Source organism: Lemur catta, chromosome 4 (genome assembly GCF_020740605.2).
Source record: "Lemur catta isolate mLemCat1 chromosome 4, mLemCat1.pri, whole genome shotgun sequence".
Classification (NCBI taxonomy): Eukaryota; Metazoa; Chordata; class Mammalia; order Primates; family Lemuridae; genus Lemur; species Lemur catta.
Genome location: NC_059131.1, coordinates 902,208 through 915,268, shown reverse-complemented (window position 1 = coordinate 915,268; position 13,061 = coordinate 902,208). Strand labels below are relative to the sequence as shown.

Below are 13,061 nucleotides of genomic sequence, written 5' to 3'. Positions count from 1 at the left end.
CAGGGGACGTGCGCTGCGGAGCTCGCCGTTCCTGCAACGAGGGGGAGGGTGCATGTGTGTGTGATTTGTTATGTGTCATATGTTTGTGTGTGCTCATAGCATGATCTAAGTCTCGGAGCTAGGAACGCTCAGCTGAATCTCCCCATCACCATGCTAGGAGCGTAAACACCACAGTCCCTCCACTGGCCGAATTTTAAGTATTTCACATTGAACAGTTTCTTACCAACCACATCAAGACAAACTACCCTGTCCTGGAATATCTAAGGAAAGGAAATCTAGTGTACATTTGAATGTTAACTGGGAATCTTTGGCCTTTTGTTTTCCTGTATTTCCTTATAATTTTCAGGGACAAACGTGTAGCTGTCGGAGTCGCGCATTCCTAGGCAGCGTGTTTCTGAGTTCTTCATGTCAGTCTAACTACCGTGACCCACGGAGCAGAAGGAAAAGAACTGTGACAGTGTCACTCGGGTATTAACTTAAGTACCTGTGGGAGTGTAAAGTGGAGCAGTCGTTTGCAAGGCTGTCCGCACAGTGGCCATCATGGACACCAGGGGACTGTCCCCACAGTGGCCTTCCCGGATAGCGGGGCACACCAGACAAAATTTCTTCATGTGTGCTATCTTCATGTGTGCTAAACACAGACCGGGTGGTCTGTGCCACCGCTGTTGTTAACTGTGACCCAGGACCTGTGCGACCAAGAGCGTTGGTGTCGGCCTGTGCATGTCCAGACAGTTGCCAGCCTCCCTGCACAGGTGTGCTGTTTCCAGCGGTGGCCTCTCTGCACGTGTCCCTTTGCGCTAATGCATCCAGGAGGTTTGAGGAGCAGTGGGTGCCGGAAGTGCTGTGTGTGGACAGGTCCCCAGGAGGCATATTTTTTCTGACTAATGTTAATTTCAGTGTTTATTTTGGCCTGGCACCAGTGGTGCTTGCTTGGAAGGTGGAGCGTCTGGCCTCGTGCTACCTGGTGCTTTGACCCTCGAGCCCCAAGTGAAAGATGGATTAAGTGATCCGTCCATTTCCTCCTTTCTCCAGACTCCTCCTGTCCCGAGGGTGTCCAGCAGCAAGTAGTGCCATCGGTCACTCGCTTGCACTGAGCTGGACCCTTCAGGAAGGGTCCACCATCCGCCTTCTGAGGCTTTCTCGCTGACAGGGAGCCTCACTGAAAGTCCCTGGCAGTCTAAGGATGTTCACAGAGCAGCCTGGCTGGCGGATCCTGCCAAAGGGTAGTGGGACGGCAGTTGTAATAATCGTCTTCATTTTATCAACCTCATAGTCTTGTAAATGGAAGGGCAGTAAATAATGTGTATAGGCAGAAGAGAAGCAGGACACATTTCAGACGGGGACAGAACCATGCCTGAAGACTGGCAGGCCAGGACCAGAAACGTCCACACAGCTGGTAAATGGAATGAGAGTGTGGAGCCCCGCTCCCTGCTGGGCACAGCGGGGCTGGAATGGTTAACACAGGGCAAGATCTCTGGAGCCAGGAGAACACAGTCACACTGCGGCAGTAAGACAGGCACACACACAGGGCCAAGTGCAACAGGAGGTATTTACGAAAAGAGGCTGATTGTCCAGCAGTGCAGAGTTGGCAGAGCAGGTGGTCCCGGCTCCGGGATGACCAGGGGTGACCTGATGGGAGAGGCAGGCCTGAGATGGGTCTTCCCAGCTCAGCAGGGGAGGAGCTTCCAGGCAAGGAGACTCGTGCATGACACAGACTGTGGGCCAGAGTGAGGACAGACGGGCGCGGACCGTGGGGCAGAGTGAGGACAGACGGGCGCGGACCGTGGGGCAGAGTGAGGACAGACGGGCGCGGACCGTGGGGCAGAGTGAGGACAGACGGGCGCGGACCGTGGGCCAGAGTGAGGACAGACGGGCGCGGACCGTGGGCCAGAGTGAGGACAGACGGGCGCGGACCGTGGGGCAGAGTGAGGACAGACGGGCGCGGACCGTGGGGGCAGAGTGAGGACAGACGGGCGCGGACCGTGGGGGCAGAGTGAGGACAGACGGGCGCGGACCGTGGGCCAGAGTGAGGCCAGACGGGCGCGGACCGTGGGGCAGAGTGAGGACAGACGGGCGCACTGTTCACTGAGAATGAGAACAAATGACAACCACAGTGAAGGATAAATGTGGGTGTGTGGTGTGATCTAAAACAGCATTGGAAAGGTGCAGCCAAATTTTTAAAGTTCTTAGAGATTAAGAAGACCATGTCTGAGCCTAGACGAAGGACGGACACATTGTTCAGCTCCTGCTGTCTCACCAGCCTCACCAAGGTGCCAGCGCGGCCTGGTCTTCACAGGAGGAAGCACACCGGCTACAATGACGGGAGAGCAGGAGCCACAGCAGCCCAGAAGGGGAAGGCGGGCGCTGAGGAGTGTGCAGCCCAGCAGACCCCGGCCCCACCGACAGAAAGAGGATCTGATGCAGCTTTGAAGACACCTGAGAGCAGCTGGGCCTCCTGGGGAAGCCCTGCAGCTGGGGGCTCGGGGCGCTGGGTGCTTCTGGAAGTGGAGGTGTGGTGGGTCTGAACGCAGCAAGACGGACCACAGGGACACCCGTCTGCCTCTCTGCTCCACACGAGCCAGTCCGCTCTCACCCTGGGCAGGTAAAACACCTGGAAAGCTGTTTTCTGGGGCATAACACAAGCTTCGCCACCTGTGTCACCCGGTCAGGGAGGGAGGACTCATGGATGCTTGTGCCCGGGTGTTGGGACTGGAGTGTTTCCGGCTCTGGCTGGAGCGTTTTGTCTGCCGCGTCGCACCCTGCAGCGGGAGCTGGAGGGATCCTTCCCTGGGGAGTCTGATCAGCCTGCAGGGAAAACACGCCTGCTTCCCCGTGGGGCTTCCTGGCACGGCAGCCACTGGTGCGGAGCTGAGGCTCAGGGTCACCACAGAGCCCCAGGCAGGGGACAGCATGCTGGACACACAGGACAGCTCCAGGATGAAGACAAGGCTCAAAAGCCAGGTGGAGAAAATAGAGATCACATCCAGAGAAACAGTCCCAGAGAGAAAATTGTAATATTCTCTGAGAAATGGGGAGATATTTTACTTAGAAAACAATAGTTCTAAAAAATTTAGAAAAATGAAAGAAATAAACACTCAAAAGGATTGAAGACAAAGCTGGAGAAGTATCCCAGTTAGAAGGACAAAATTATGAAAAAAAATAGGAAAAAGAAGCTGAGACAGAAAGAAACAGTCCCAGAGTATAACATTGAGATAACAGTAATTCCATGAGAAGAGAGCAGAGAGAACAGTAAGGGTAACACGGCAAAAGAGGGAATTCGAGGAACCCCCTGAATGTACGTCCAGATCAGCGCAGCCCTGCGTGCTCAGCGCAGTGGTGGAAATGTCCGGCAAGAAACTCGTCCAGCAGCCTCAGAACCCTGGGCCCAGGGAACCCAGAGCTTCCCAGGACAGGAAAAGAGCGGGCTACGTACAAAGGATCAGAAATCTTAGTGGTGTCAGACTTTCTGACACTGTCACAGGCAACTAGAACACAAGGACCACACTAAGTCTGAGGGAAAGTGCTTTGCCATATAGACCTTCACATCCAGACAAACCAGCAGTTAGTTTCCTGCCAGGGTAGAACGAAGCCATCTCCAAATAAGCAGGTTTCGGAAATGAGCCGTCTGTGCCCCTTCTCAGGAAGCCTAGAGCATATGCTCTGCAAAGGTGGGAAAGTACGAGACCCCACCCGGGAGGACTGAAGGCCCCCGGGAGGCTGGCCCTTGGGTTCCAAGGTGGACGAGGGCCTGGTGTGGCCAGACGAGAGCAGGTGAGGCTGACGTTGGGGCTGTTCCGAGAAGACGAGCTTGACGGAGTGCCTGGGGGTCTGGACTCAGGCAGGAGCTTACACACCCTGGGGACGGCGTGGAAATCCACAAATGAGGACATATTCAGAAAATTAAAATATATTAATACAGAAAAAAATGGAAGCTAGGCAGGAAAGGAAAAGCGGGCAGTGCATCACTGGCTCTGCGGGAGTTCCGGGGCCCTGGGGGTGCGGCTGTTGCCGGGAGGCGGGGGGCGGGGGGCGGGGGACTCTGATATGGAAAATGCCTCACTTCTCAGGACAGGAGCCAGTGGGACTGCCCACAGCCAGATAGCCAGGAATCATGGCAGCATCTACCTGGAGATGTCCCTGTGAACCCCGAGAGTGGGCTCACGCTGCCGTGACGGCTACCTGGAGGAATAGAACTCCACTGAGGGGAAATCCGGAGGATCAAGGGTTTTCAAATTTGTTGACTTTTTAGATTATGTACAAATGAAAACTAACTTAAAAGTAACTATTGGAATGTAAGTATGACTCAGTGTGAGAAAGCTGTGGAAGAAATCTGTATGGAGGACGGGAAAAAAGGTGCAGTTCGAGAAAATGTGTTTGGTTTCAAGCCGGGTTTCAGCAGTGGGAGGGGACTCGGTGTGGGAGGCAGAGAGCCCTGGCGAGGGGCAGCGCCTGGCAGGAAGCCCCCCGCCAGCCCTGCCTCCCAGGGCCCTGGCGGATGAACCCCCTGAAAACACGCGTACCTGCCCCTGACCTCTGCCGCCTGCCACCTGAGGGCTGCCTCGAGGACATGTCCGTCAGACTGAGAACGTACTCGCTCTGGTACATGTGATGGTGAAAGTTCCGAGTATCAAAATGGGAGGAGTAACGGAATCTACCTTACGGGGTCACCGCGCAGGTGTAGCGGGCTCAGGCGTGCCAAGGTTTCGGGTCACCGTGTGTGTGTAGCGGGCTCAGGCGTGCCAAGGTTTCGGGTCACCGTGTGTGTGTAGCGGGCTCAGGCGTGCCAAGGTTTCGGGTCACCGTGTGTGTGTAGCGGGCTCAGGCGTGCCAAGGTTTGGGGAAGCACAGGCAGACAGTAAGTGCACTGTGAGTGGTGTTGATCTTAACTGAGCTGGGATTAAAACTCACTACTCCAGAATTATGTCCAAATGTGTTATTTCTAAATATGAAATACTTTTCAAATTGTGTTCAAATATTATTCCAATATAATTATTTTAACCTTGACCCAACTGAGGCCGTTCAAGCAACGCAAGAGCAATACTGTCCGTAACAGAAGAGATTTCAAAGCCGCCTGTGTGTCTCTGCGCGTCACCCTGGGGTGGAGACAGGAGGATGCCCACCCTGGCCCCGTCCTCCGTGGCTGGCAGTGGGTGCAGATCTGGGAGCAGAGTACACTCCACCAAACCTGCTTGGCAGTCACTGAGATCTCATCCCCTATTTAAATTAAAACTGGACAAAATGAAAATGTCAAGTAAAAGCCCATTGCAAATAGCTTGGAAACTGGTCTTGAGAGCATGGAGCGCGTGATGTTTAGATATGCGCGTGCACGCGGGAGATCCCTGGCAAGTGCCCAAGTTTCTACAATAACCTGGTGCAAAAAGACCGAGAATTGTTTAAACCAAGTTAACCACAAAAAGATCGTAAAAGCTGCAACAACTAGAAGGTGTTTCGAAGTGTCCAAGTGAGCACAGTGACAGTCACAGAGTAGCAAGGCCTGGAGGGACTTGCAAAAAATCCAGCGCAGTTTTTCCATTTGTAACTTTAAGTAACTTAAATGAGGTTAAAACACCAAAAACCCAGATTTTTCATTTCTAATCCAACATTGACTTGCCTTTTCTATCTACTTAAAGTGACTTGGACTTTATTCTCTGTCACTGGGCACTAGTAAAGTACGTGAAGCCCAAGGATAATTTTTGTGAGAAAAAGATCACTTCTGGCTTTTGTGCCTTATATCTGCATTAAGAATCACTTTATGGATGGAATCTGGGAAATTACAAGGGGTGATTTTTGCCAACATAGAACCATTGAGCTAGCCTGCCTTCATGAGGAATCGTATTTACTGTTCCTTTGCAGTTCCAACTGTGCAAACGTGTCGAATGTGTTCCCGTTGTGCATTCCAGGGCTGCACACCGTGTAGGTGGTGTGGCCGTGGCCAGGACACGCAAGCAAACACCAAGTCCCTGTCAATGCCTTGCAGACGTTGGTCTGGCATCCAGAGTCGCTTCCAAAGCTCCAGTGTGCAGAGTCCACAGCGACAACTGGGGCATCTCTGGGCAGCGGGGACCGTCTGAGCCCTCGTCACAGTGCTGCCCTGGTCCTCCTGGGATGCAGGCCTCTCACCGCCCTGTCAGTGTTGGAATCTGGAGCTGCCTTCCAAGCCCAGGCCCTCCTGTCGTCCCTCCTTCCGCCCCGTCCCTGGATAGCTGGTGCCTCTCCCTCACCCCTGTGTCCACAGACACACACTGAGCTCCTGTTCCATCCCAGAGGATTGCTGGGCTCTCTCAGATCTGCCCACGGCCTCTCTCCGTGGCGAGGGAAACGCTCTGTGTCTGCTCTGTCCAGCATGGCAGCCACTGGCCATATGTGGCTGTTGGACACTTGAAATGTGGCTAGTGCTGCTGGGGAATTCAATGTTAATTTTCTTTAATTTTCATTAAATAGCTGCATGCGGCTAGTGACCGATGTGTTGGATACCACAGCTCAGAAACATGAGAATCAGTTAAACGCAGGCCATTGTCTCACTCTCGTGAAGGAAAAAGTACTGGGCCCATAATCATAGTAGGGTGTGATAACTGCTTTCATTCTTAATAAAAGGGGAAACCTGTGGCTTGTTCATTCCCCAAGTGTTCACTGGGCACCTGTCCCGTGAGGCTGGGTAGCAGCAGGCCATGCAGCCGTGGGGGCTTAGCCACCCTGGGGAGCAGCGGGACCGGGCAACGAGACGATGGCTCGCATGCCAAGTGACAAGAGCTTGGACCCTCTACGAGTGGGAGATGGGGGTGAAAGGCCAGGCTCACTTAGCTGAAGGTCTCCCCAGCCTCCCGCCTCCCCTTGCTCCAAAGACTCTGCCACTGGCTCCAGGTCTGCACGACGAGTCGGCCCCCGGGAGAGGTGGGGAGAGGACTGGGAGCCCACCTGTGCCTCTGAACAAGCTTCCTGAGGCCGGGCCAGGGGGGCGGTATCACCGACAGCCCAGCCTGGAGTCCGTGGTTTTCCTTCACTTCCCAGCAGTCTGGGTTAATCAGGGGGCCGAAGGGGACCTGGTCACCTGTTCCGTGACAGCCATCGCCCAGGTGGCTTCCATGCAGAATGGCTGTATCAGAAGTCTGTGGATGCCCTGACAAGACAGAGGAAGATGGGAAAATATAACACTCATTCTGACTGAAAAGCCACCACAGACCCTGCAGAAACGCTCGTGCACACGGCTGCATTTGCTCGCTGTGGCTTGGGCAGACATGGAGTGAACCCCGGAGCCAGGCCGCGCGGAGAGAGGCCACCTCGCGAGCAACTGGGCTCCAGTCCGTGTCAGGCAGTAGTTCAGCATGGGACGGGGGTTCAGTGCTGCGTCTGAGACTGTCAACCTGGATTCTTCCCTAATACATGAAAAAATTGGCATAACAAAATCTCAGAAATCTGTATCTTTCGTATTTGAAAATATTGTACAGACAAGAAATATTTTTTCTTCAATTTTGTCTGGTTATAAAAATTAATCTCGTTTTGTTTTTTATGTTTTTAAGGGACAATAACATTTAAAAGATAAGTGACCAATCATCCTCGTATTTCGGAGCTGATAGAGCCTTAAAAATCATCTAGCTGCCCTCATTTTATAGATTTAAAAACGTGACATCCAAATTGATGAAGGGACTTCCTCCCAGTCACACAGCAAGACGGAATGAAGTCCCTCTGCTGTTGGCACGACACCCTGTTAGCACCCCCAGGGCACAGGATCAGTAAGATCCCCCTTACTCGAATGTGAAATATACCCAACCAATAAGAAAAAAATGGTTTCCTGAGAAACATAGAAGTGTTGGCTAGTGCAGTCTGTCTGAATTGTCTTGGAAATATCTATTGATAGTAGATACAAACAGTACAATAGTTAGTTTCCAAAACTTCATAGAGTGATGTACTTGCTGGATAACTGAGTATCTGAATGATAATAAAAATGTCAAAACAACATGTTATTATTGTCATTATTAAACAGCAGCCACTGTCGTTCACTGAGAACCCAGCACACACCAGGTACCGCACTAACCTCTTTATATTTCTTTTTCATTTCACCTTTAAAGCAGCCATGTGCGATGAGTATTTTGCTCGTTTAACGTTTGATGACTCTGAGGTATAGAGTTGAACATCTGTCCAAAGTCACTCAACCAGTAAGACCTGCCACAAGCAGTTCAAACGCAACACGTCAAGCCCATGGTGTCCTGTTCCGGTGCCCCGTCCCCCCGCACCCGCCACCTACAGGTCTAACTTCGCTCCTCCTTTGGTTGGTGGGTGGGTGGTGCTGACTCAGGGCCCTTGGTGCTCCTGGTCTCTCTCACCTGGCTGGAGTCCCATCTGGCGTCCCGTCCCCTGGCACCTGCCCGCGGCTCTCCCGTCTCCAGCCCTGTGCCGCCTCCAGTCTGTCCTGCTCTCGGCACTGTGACCTTTCCAGCCAGCAAATTTGATTGCATCACTGAGTGCTTAAAGAACTCAAATAACCCCTCATTTCCTGCATAAAAACCTACAGCCCTGTGATGACCGGTAGCAAGGAAATTGTTTTCTGGAAGGCTGGGTGGCACCCATACTGTCTGAGGCTGACAATGCTCTGCAGGACTTTACCCTGTGCGGCTGCTGTCACAACAGCCTTGGAAAGCACTCAAGGTTCATCTTGTTTGTTATCTTGTCTAAAGACACAAGTTTATCCTTAGAATATATTAATACAAATGCAAACATGTCTAAAACTTTCACAGCATAAATGTATATATGTTGATATGGTGTGCATAAAATATATCTTGTTTTGAATGTATATTACACACGGTGTATATTTGGTGAATGTTGATTGAATTTGTATTTCAATGCATGTTATGCCTATTATGCAAGTGTTTCGTGAACCAATCTTATGAATTTATTAGGATCTCCATGTCATTTGGAATTACGGTAATGAGGGACTAGGAGACTTGACTAAATCTTGGTAGTAACTAGAGAAATGCAAACTGTATTTCCTTGTAACATCATTTTACTAACAGGTGTGGGCGTATGTAGATGTGTGTGTCCCTGTCCCTCTGGCACTGTGCTGGAGATGTTCACGCCAAACTCTAAATGTCCTGACCAAGGACTCCTGTTGCTCTGACCTTCACAGATAGTAACACGGATCTTCTCGCCTCTCCTCCCACCCCCTCCTCGCTCCCCCCTCCCCCCTCCCCTCTCCCTCCCTCCCCTCTCCCCCCACCCCCTCCTCCCTCCCCTCTCCCCTCTCCCCTCTCCCTCCCTCCCCTCTCCCCCCACCCCCTCCTCCCTCCCCTCTCCCCTCTCCCCTCTCCCTCCCTCCCCTCTCCTCCCTCCCCCCTCCCCCCTCCCCTCTCTCTCCTGCCCTGTTTTCTCATCAGTGTCTATGGCTGTCCCTTGGCAAAAAAAAGGAAGACACAAGATAAGCAGCCCCAGGAGCCTGCTGCCAAGCGGAGACCCTTTGCGGTGAAGGCCGACAGTGCCTCCGTGGATGACTGCTACGAGAGCGATGGCACCGAGGACATGGATGAAAAGGAGGAGGAGGATGACGACGAGGAAGAGGAGTACTCCGAGGACAACGAGGAGGCCGGGGATGACGAGGAAGACGAGGAGGTGGACCGAGAGGAGGAGGAGGAGATCGAGGAGGAGGAGGAGGACGACGACGATGACGAGGAGGATGGGGAAGACGTGGAGGACGAAGAAGAGGAAGAGGAGGAGGAGGAGGAGGAGGAGGAGGAAGAGGAGGAAGAAGAAAACGGTAATCTTTAAAATATTGGCAATGTGTACAGTTGTGATTGGGGTCAGTGTTTCTGTGTGAATGGCCCGGTGTCCCCACTTGTGTCACTTGGACGACTGTCACATGAGCGAGTCTGCATGTCCAGCACTGCGACACGTGCTGTTCATGTGACTTGCACCTTCATTTTCAAGAATTCTTTTAGGTTCTCTGTCGGACTTTAGGTTTCATGTCAATCAAGCTTTTATCCAGGTTGGTTGTCACAGCAATTTGCCAGATGATTATGGGGTACATATTTGATTAGCTTAACGAAACTTACCAAAAACATGAGTCCGCAGACCTGGCCTTCATGTCTCCTTTTCGTGAGGCGCTTGTCAGCCACGGTGGGGCTGCTGGGAGGGCTTTTGCCACACACTGCCGCAGGGGAGCTGGAAGCCTGGCCTGAGGACAGGTGTACCCACTGGGAAAGCGGATTTTGTCTGCAAATTGCCAAACCTTTATGACTGTCACGCTACTGGGATGAAAAGGAATACTATTGAAATGATATAACCAACCCATCCTCTGCTCCCGTATTTGAGAACCATGTTTCTGATCCCAGGCGTCCAACACTGGGGACACAGCAGGGAAGGCGTTGTGCAGGGGGTGGACGTTCTGGACAGAATGTTAAAGATGATTTGGTTTTTATGTCCAATTTTTTGTTAGTATCAGGCTCAAAAATATGACTTCAAAACTAATGCTTTCATAAAAATCACTTATTTTCTAGGAAGAAGTGAGAGTTTTCTGAAGAGCCTATATGTAGTCTTTATTGCCTTAGGGTGTGCTTCATAGAAATGCCAAAATGTGTTGAAAAGTGAAGGGAATAGTGTTTTCTTACTCTTCTTCCTTGGGCTCAAAAGTTCTTTAAGAATCTGAATTTCAAGAGAGCTAATTTCTGAACACAAAGGTAATTGTTTCAGCCGGGGGATAGAGCCCTCTTCAGTTAGGTAGATGTGAGTTGCTTGTTGCTAATCCCGTGTGCAGGCATAAATTAATATTCCTCCTTCAGAGGTCCTAATAGCTTGTACTAGGAAACCCGAATTTTAGCAAATAATCCTAAATTGTTACAGTGACTTAAGATTCTTATGAAAACAATTCACCACTTACATTTACATATATACATAAGCATATATACACACACACAAACACATAGAGACACACATGTGTACACATAAATTGCATAAATTAAAGATAGTCTCCCAAGATTTTTTTGTCTTAATACTAGAGAGCCTTATGTGAGGAAGGCCCAAGGGAATGTCAGGACACATAGCACTGGGGTCACTGCGAACTCCGCCAACATTAAGTCCACCATGGACATAATGCCCCAGTGTCACTAGCAGGATGCTAAGAATTAAAGGCATAGCTCTGTGTAGTGAAACAAGTAGAGAGTGGGAGAAAATAGACCAGTTTGGCAAATTCTATCTAGACACTGTATTAAATGCCTGTAGTTCGGGGTGACATCATTAATTGTGGGGACTGAGTAATGATGCGTAACTTGGCCATGGCTCATAGAAAGATGGTATAAACTGTGGATTTTGCATATTCTCACCGTGTTTGGAAAGCAATGGGTATTAGTGTTTGGAGTTAACAATGTTTTTGTGTTCAATGGGTTAAAATAGAAGATATGTAAATATGCATCATTTGACCAAGGGTCTTAACCAGATTTTAGATTTTGCTCTCCATTTTATAGAATTAAAATTTCAATTTTAGTTTACTTAGGGTCATACTTTAAATAACCTTTAAAAGTACAAAGTGATATATCTTGAAAAGTAATGAGAAGACTTATTGAAACAGCTTTGGACTGTGACTGCATAGGGTTTGTTTGTTCTAACTTGAGCACTTCAGACATAATTGTTTTTAAAGGCCAGATAGTAAGTCATAAAGACATTTGTGCTAGAAGAATGCAAGTAAGTCGGCATAATGAACAGATGACAGTACCATCAAACAAGCAGTGGCATAGTTACTGCATAGGCCCTGGAATTTCTAGTGACCTGCCCAGACTTGGCGTGGTGGCTACACGCAGGGTGCGGTACACCTTAACTAGGGAGCGCGCGAGGAAGTCGGTCCTGAAAGGCAAAGACCCAGGAAGACACAGCAGGACACAGACAGGGGTAAACAACCAGTCATTGGCAGCCTGGTTTTGGAATTCATATTCTGCATGTGGCTCCCCGGTTAAGTAAGTGCCTTCTATAATCATCTGTTGCGTGAACTTTGAAGGGATCGGGTGAACTACTCACAGCCACAGCGAGAGGTCACAAGATGAGGCTGCCCGCAATTTCCTGGAGATTCCTGGCAGCAGGGGGTAGCTCACTTCCCTCCGGAGAGCCTGGTGTGCGAATCCCGAGTGCCAGCGGCCTGAGTGGCTGCAGGCTCTCTGGAGGCACCAAGCTGGTTGGATTTCTAAGTCAAAGGAATGTACCCTTCCTAGGAAGTCACAACCTCCTAGGAAGTCAAAGGCCTGGCTCCTGGACACTGTCCCCAAGCCCTTCTGTGCAAGAGAAGTCTCCACCAGACAGCCCCAGGAACAGGTGTTCCAAGGCCCCAGGCACCCCGTGTTACAGGGCGATGTTCCGGGGGGATTATACTCCACATATTTCATAGCTGGTCAGGGGCAGGGTCTCCAGGGAGACTCTGTATCAGAGGAACCGTACAGCTTTGCTGATGAGGCAGTCATTCGACATGATCAAACTCCTCTTCTGTTTAATTTAGGAAAGTAAAGCTTTGAAAGGCATTTATCTGTCAATCTCCTATTTTAATATCCTCATTATATTTTACCTTACAATTACATTTAGTAACCAGATCGTTATCAGCAGGTGTAAATTTCTGCCACGATGACATCCTTAAGGTGTGAACCGCAGCGTGCGTGCGGGACATTCCACACAGTGCACGCGAGAGATGCACTGTTGTCTCCCCCTGGAGTGGGTTTGGCAGAAATGGTACCTTTCTGAAAAGCTGGAAAGTGTCCTTTTTTTGAGTCTGGTCACGAGAGTTCTGGAACATCATCTTAAAAGTGATCTCCCTGCTCTTTGGTTGACAGTCATGGTGACCCTTGCATGCCTGGGCCAGCAGCAGGTTCCTCTAATGTTGGTTGGTCTTGTTTCCCAGCAAGCAGCACAGGTGCAGTCCAAGCACAGTGCGGCAGCCCCCTGCAGCACCCCACAGCACCCCACAGCACCCTGAGCACCCTGCAGCACCCCACAGTACCCCGCAGCACCCCAAGAACCCTACAGCACCCCCGAGCACCCTGCAGCACCCCTGAACACCCCCACAGCATCCCACAGCACCCCGTAGCACTCCGCAGCAC

The 13,061-nt window shown here is 50.8% G+C and overlaps 1 protein-coding gene across 3 annotated transcripts in view; it reads left to right on the top strand.

Moving 5' to 3' along the window:
• The window catches only part of MYT1L (myelin transcription factor 1 like), a 140,150-nt gene that overhangs the window by 22,307 nt on the left and 104,782 nt on the right, over positions 1 to 13,061 (top strand). For all 3 annotated transcript variants that reach the window (XM_045548966.1, XM_045548965.1, XM_045548964.1), the window contains exon 4: positions 9,369 to 9,745. In XM_045548966.1, coding sequence (XP_045404922.1) covers positions 9,369 to 9,745 — 377 coding nt within the window. The remainder of the gene's footprint in view (positions 1 to 9,368; positions 9,746 to 13,061) is intronic.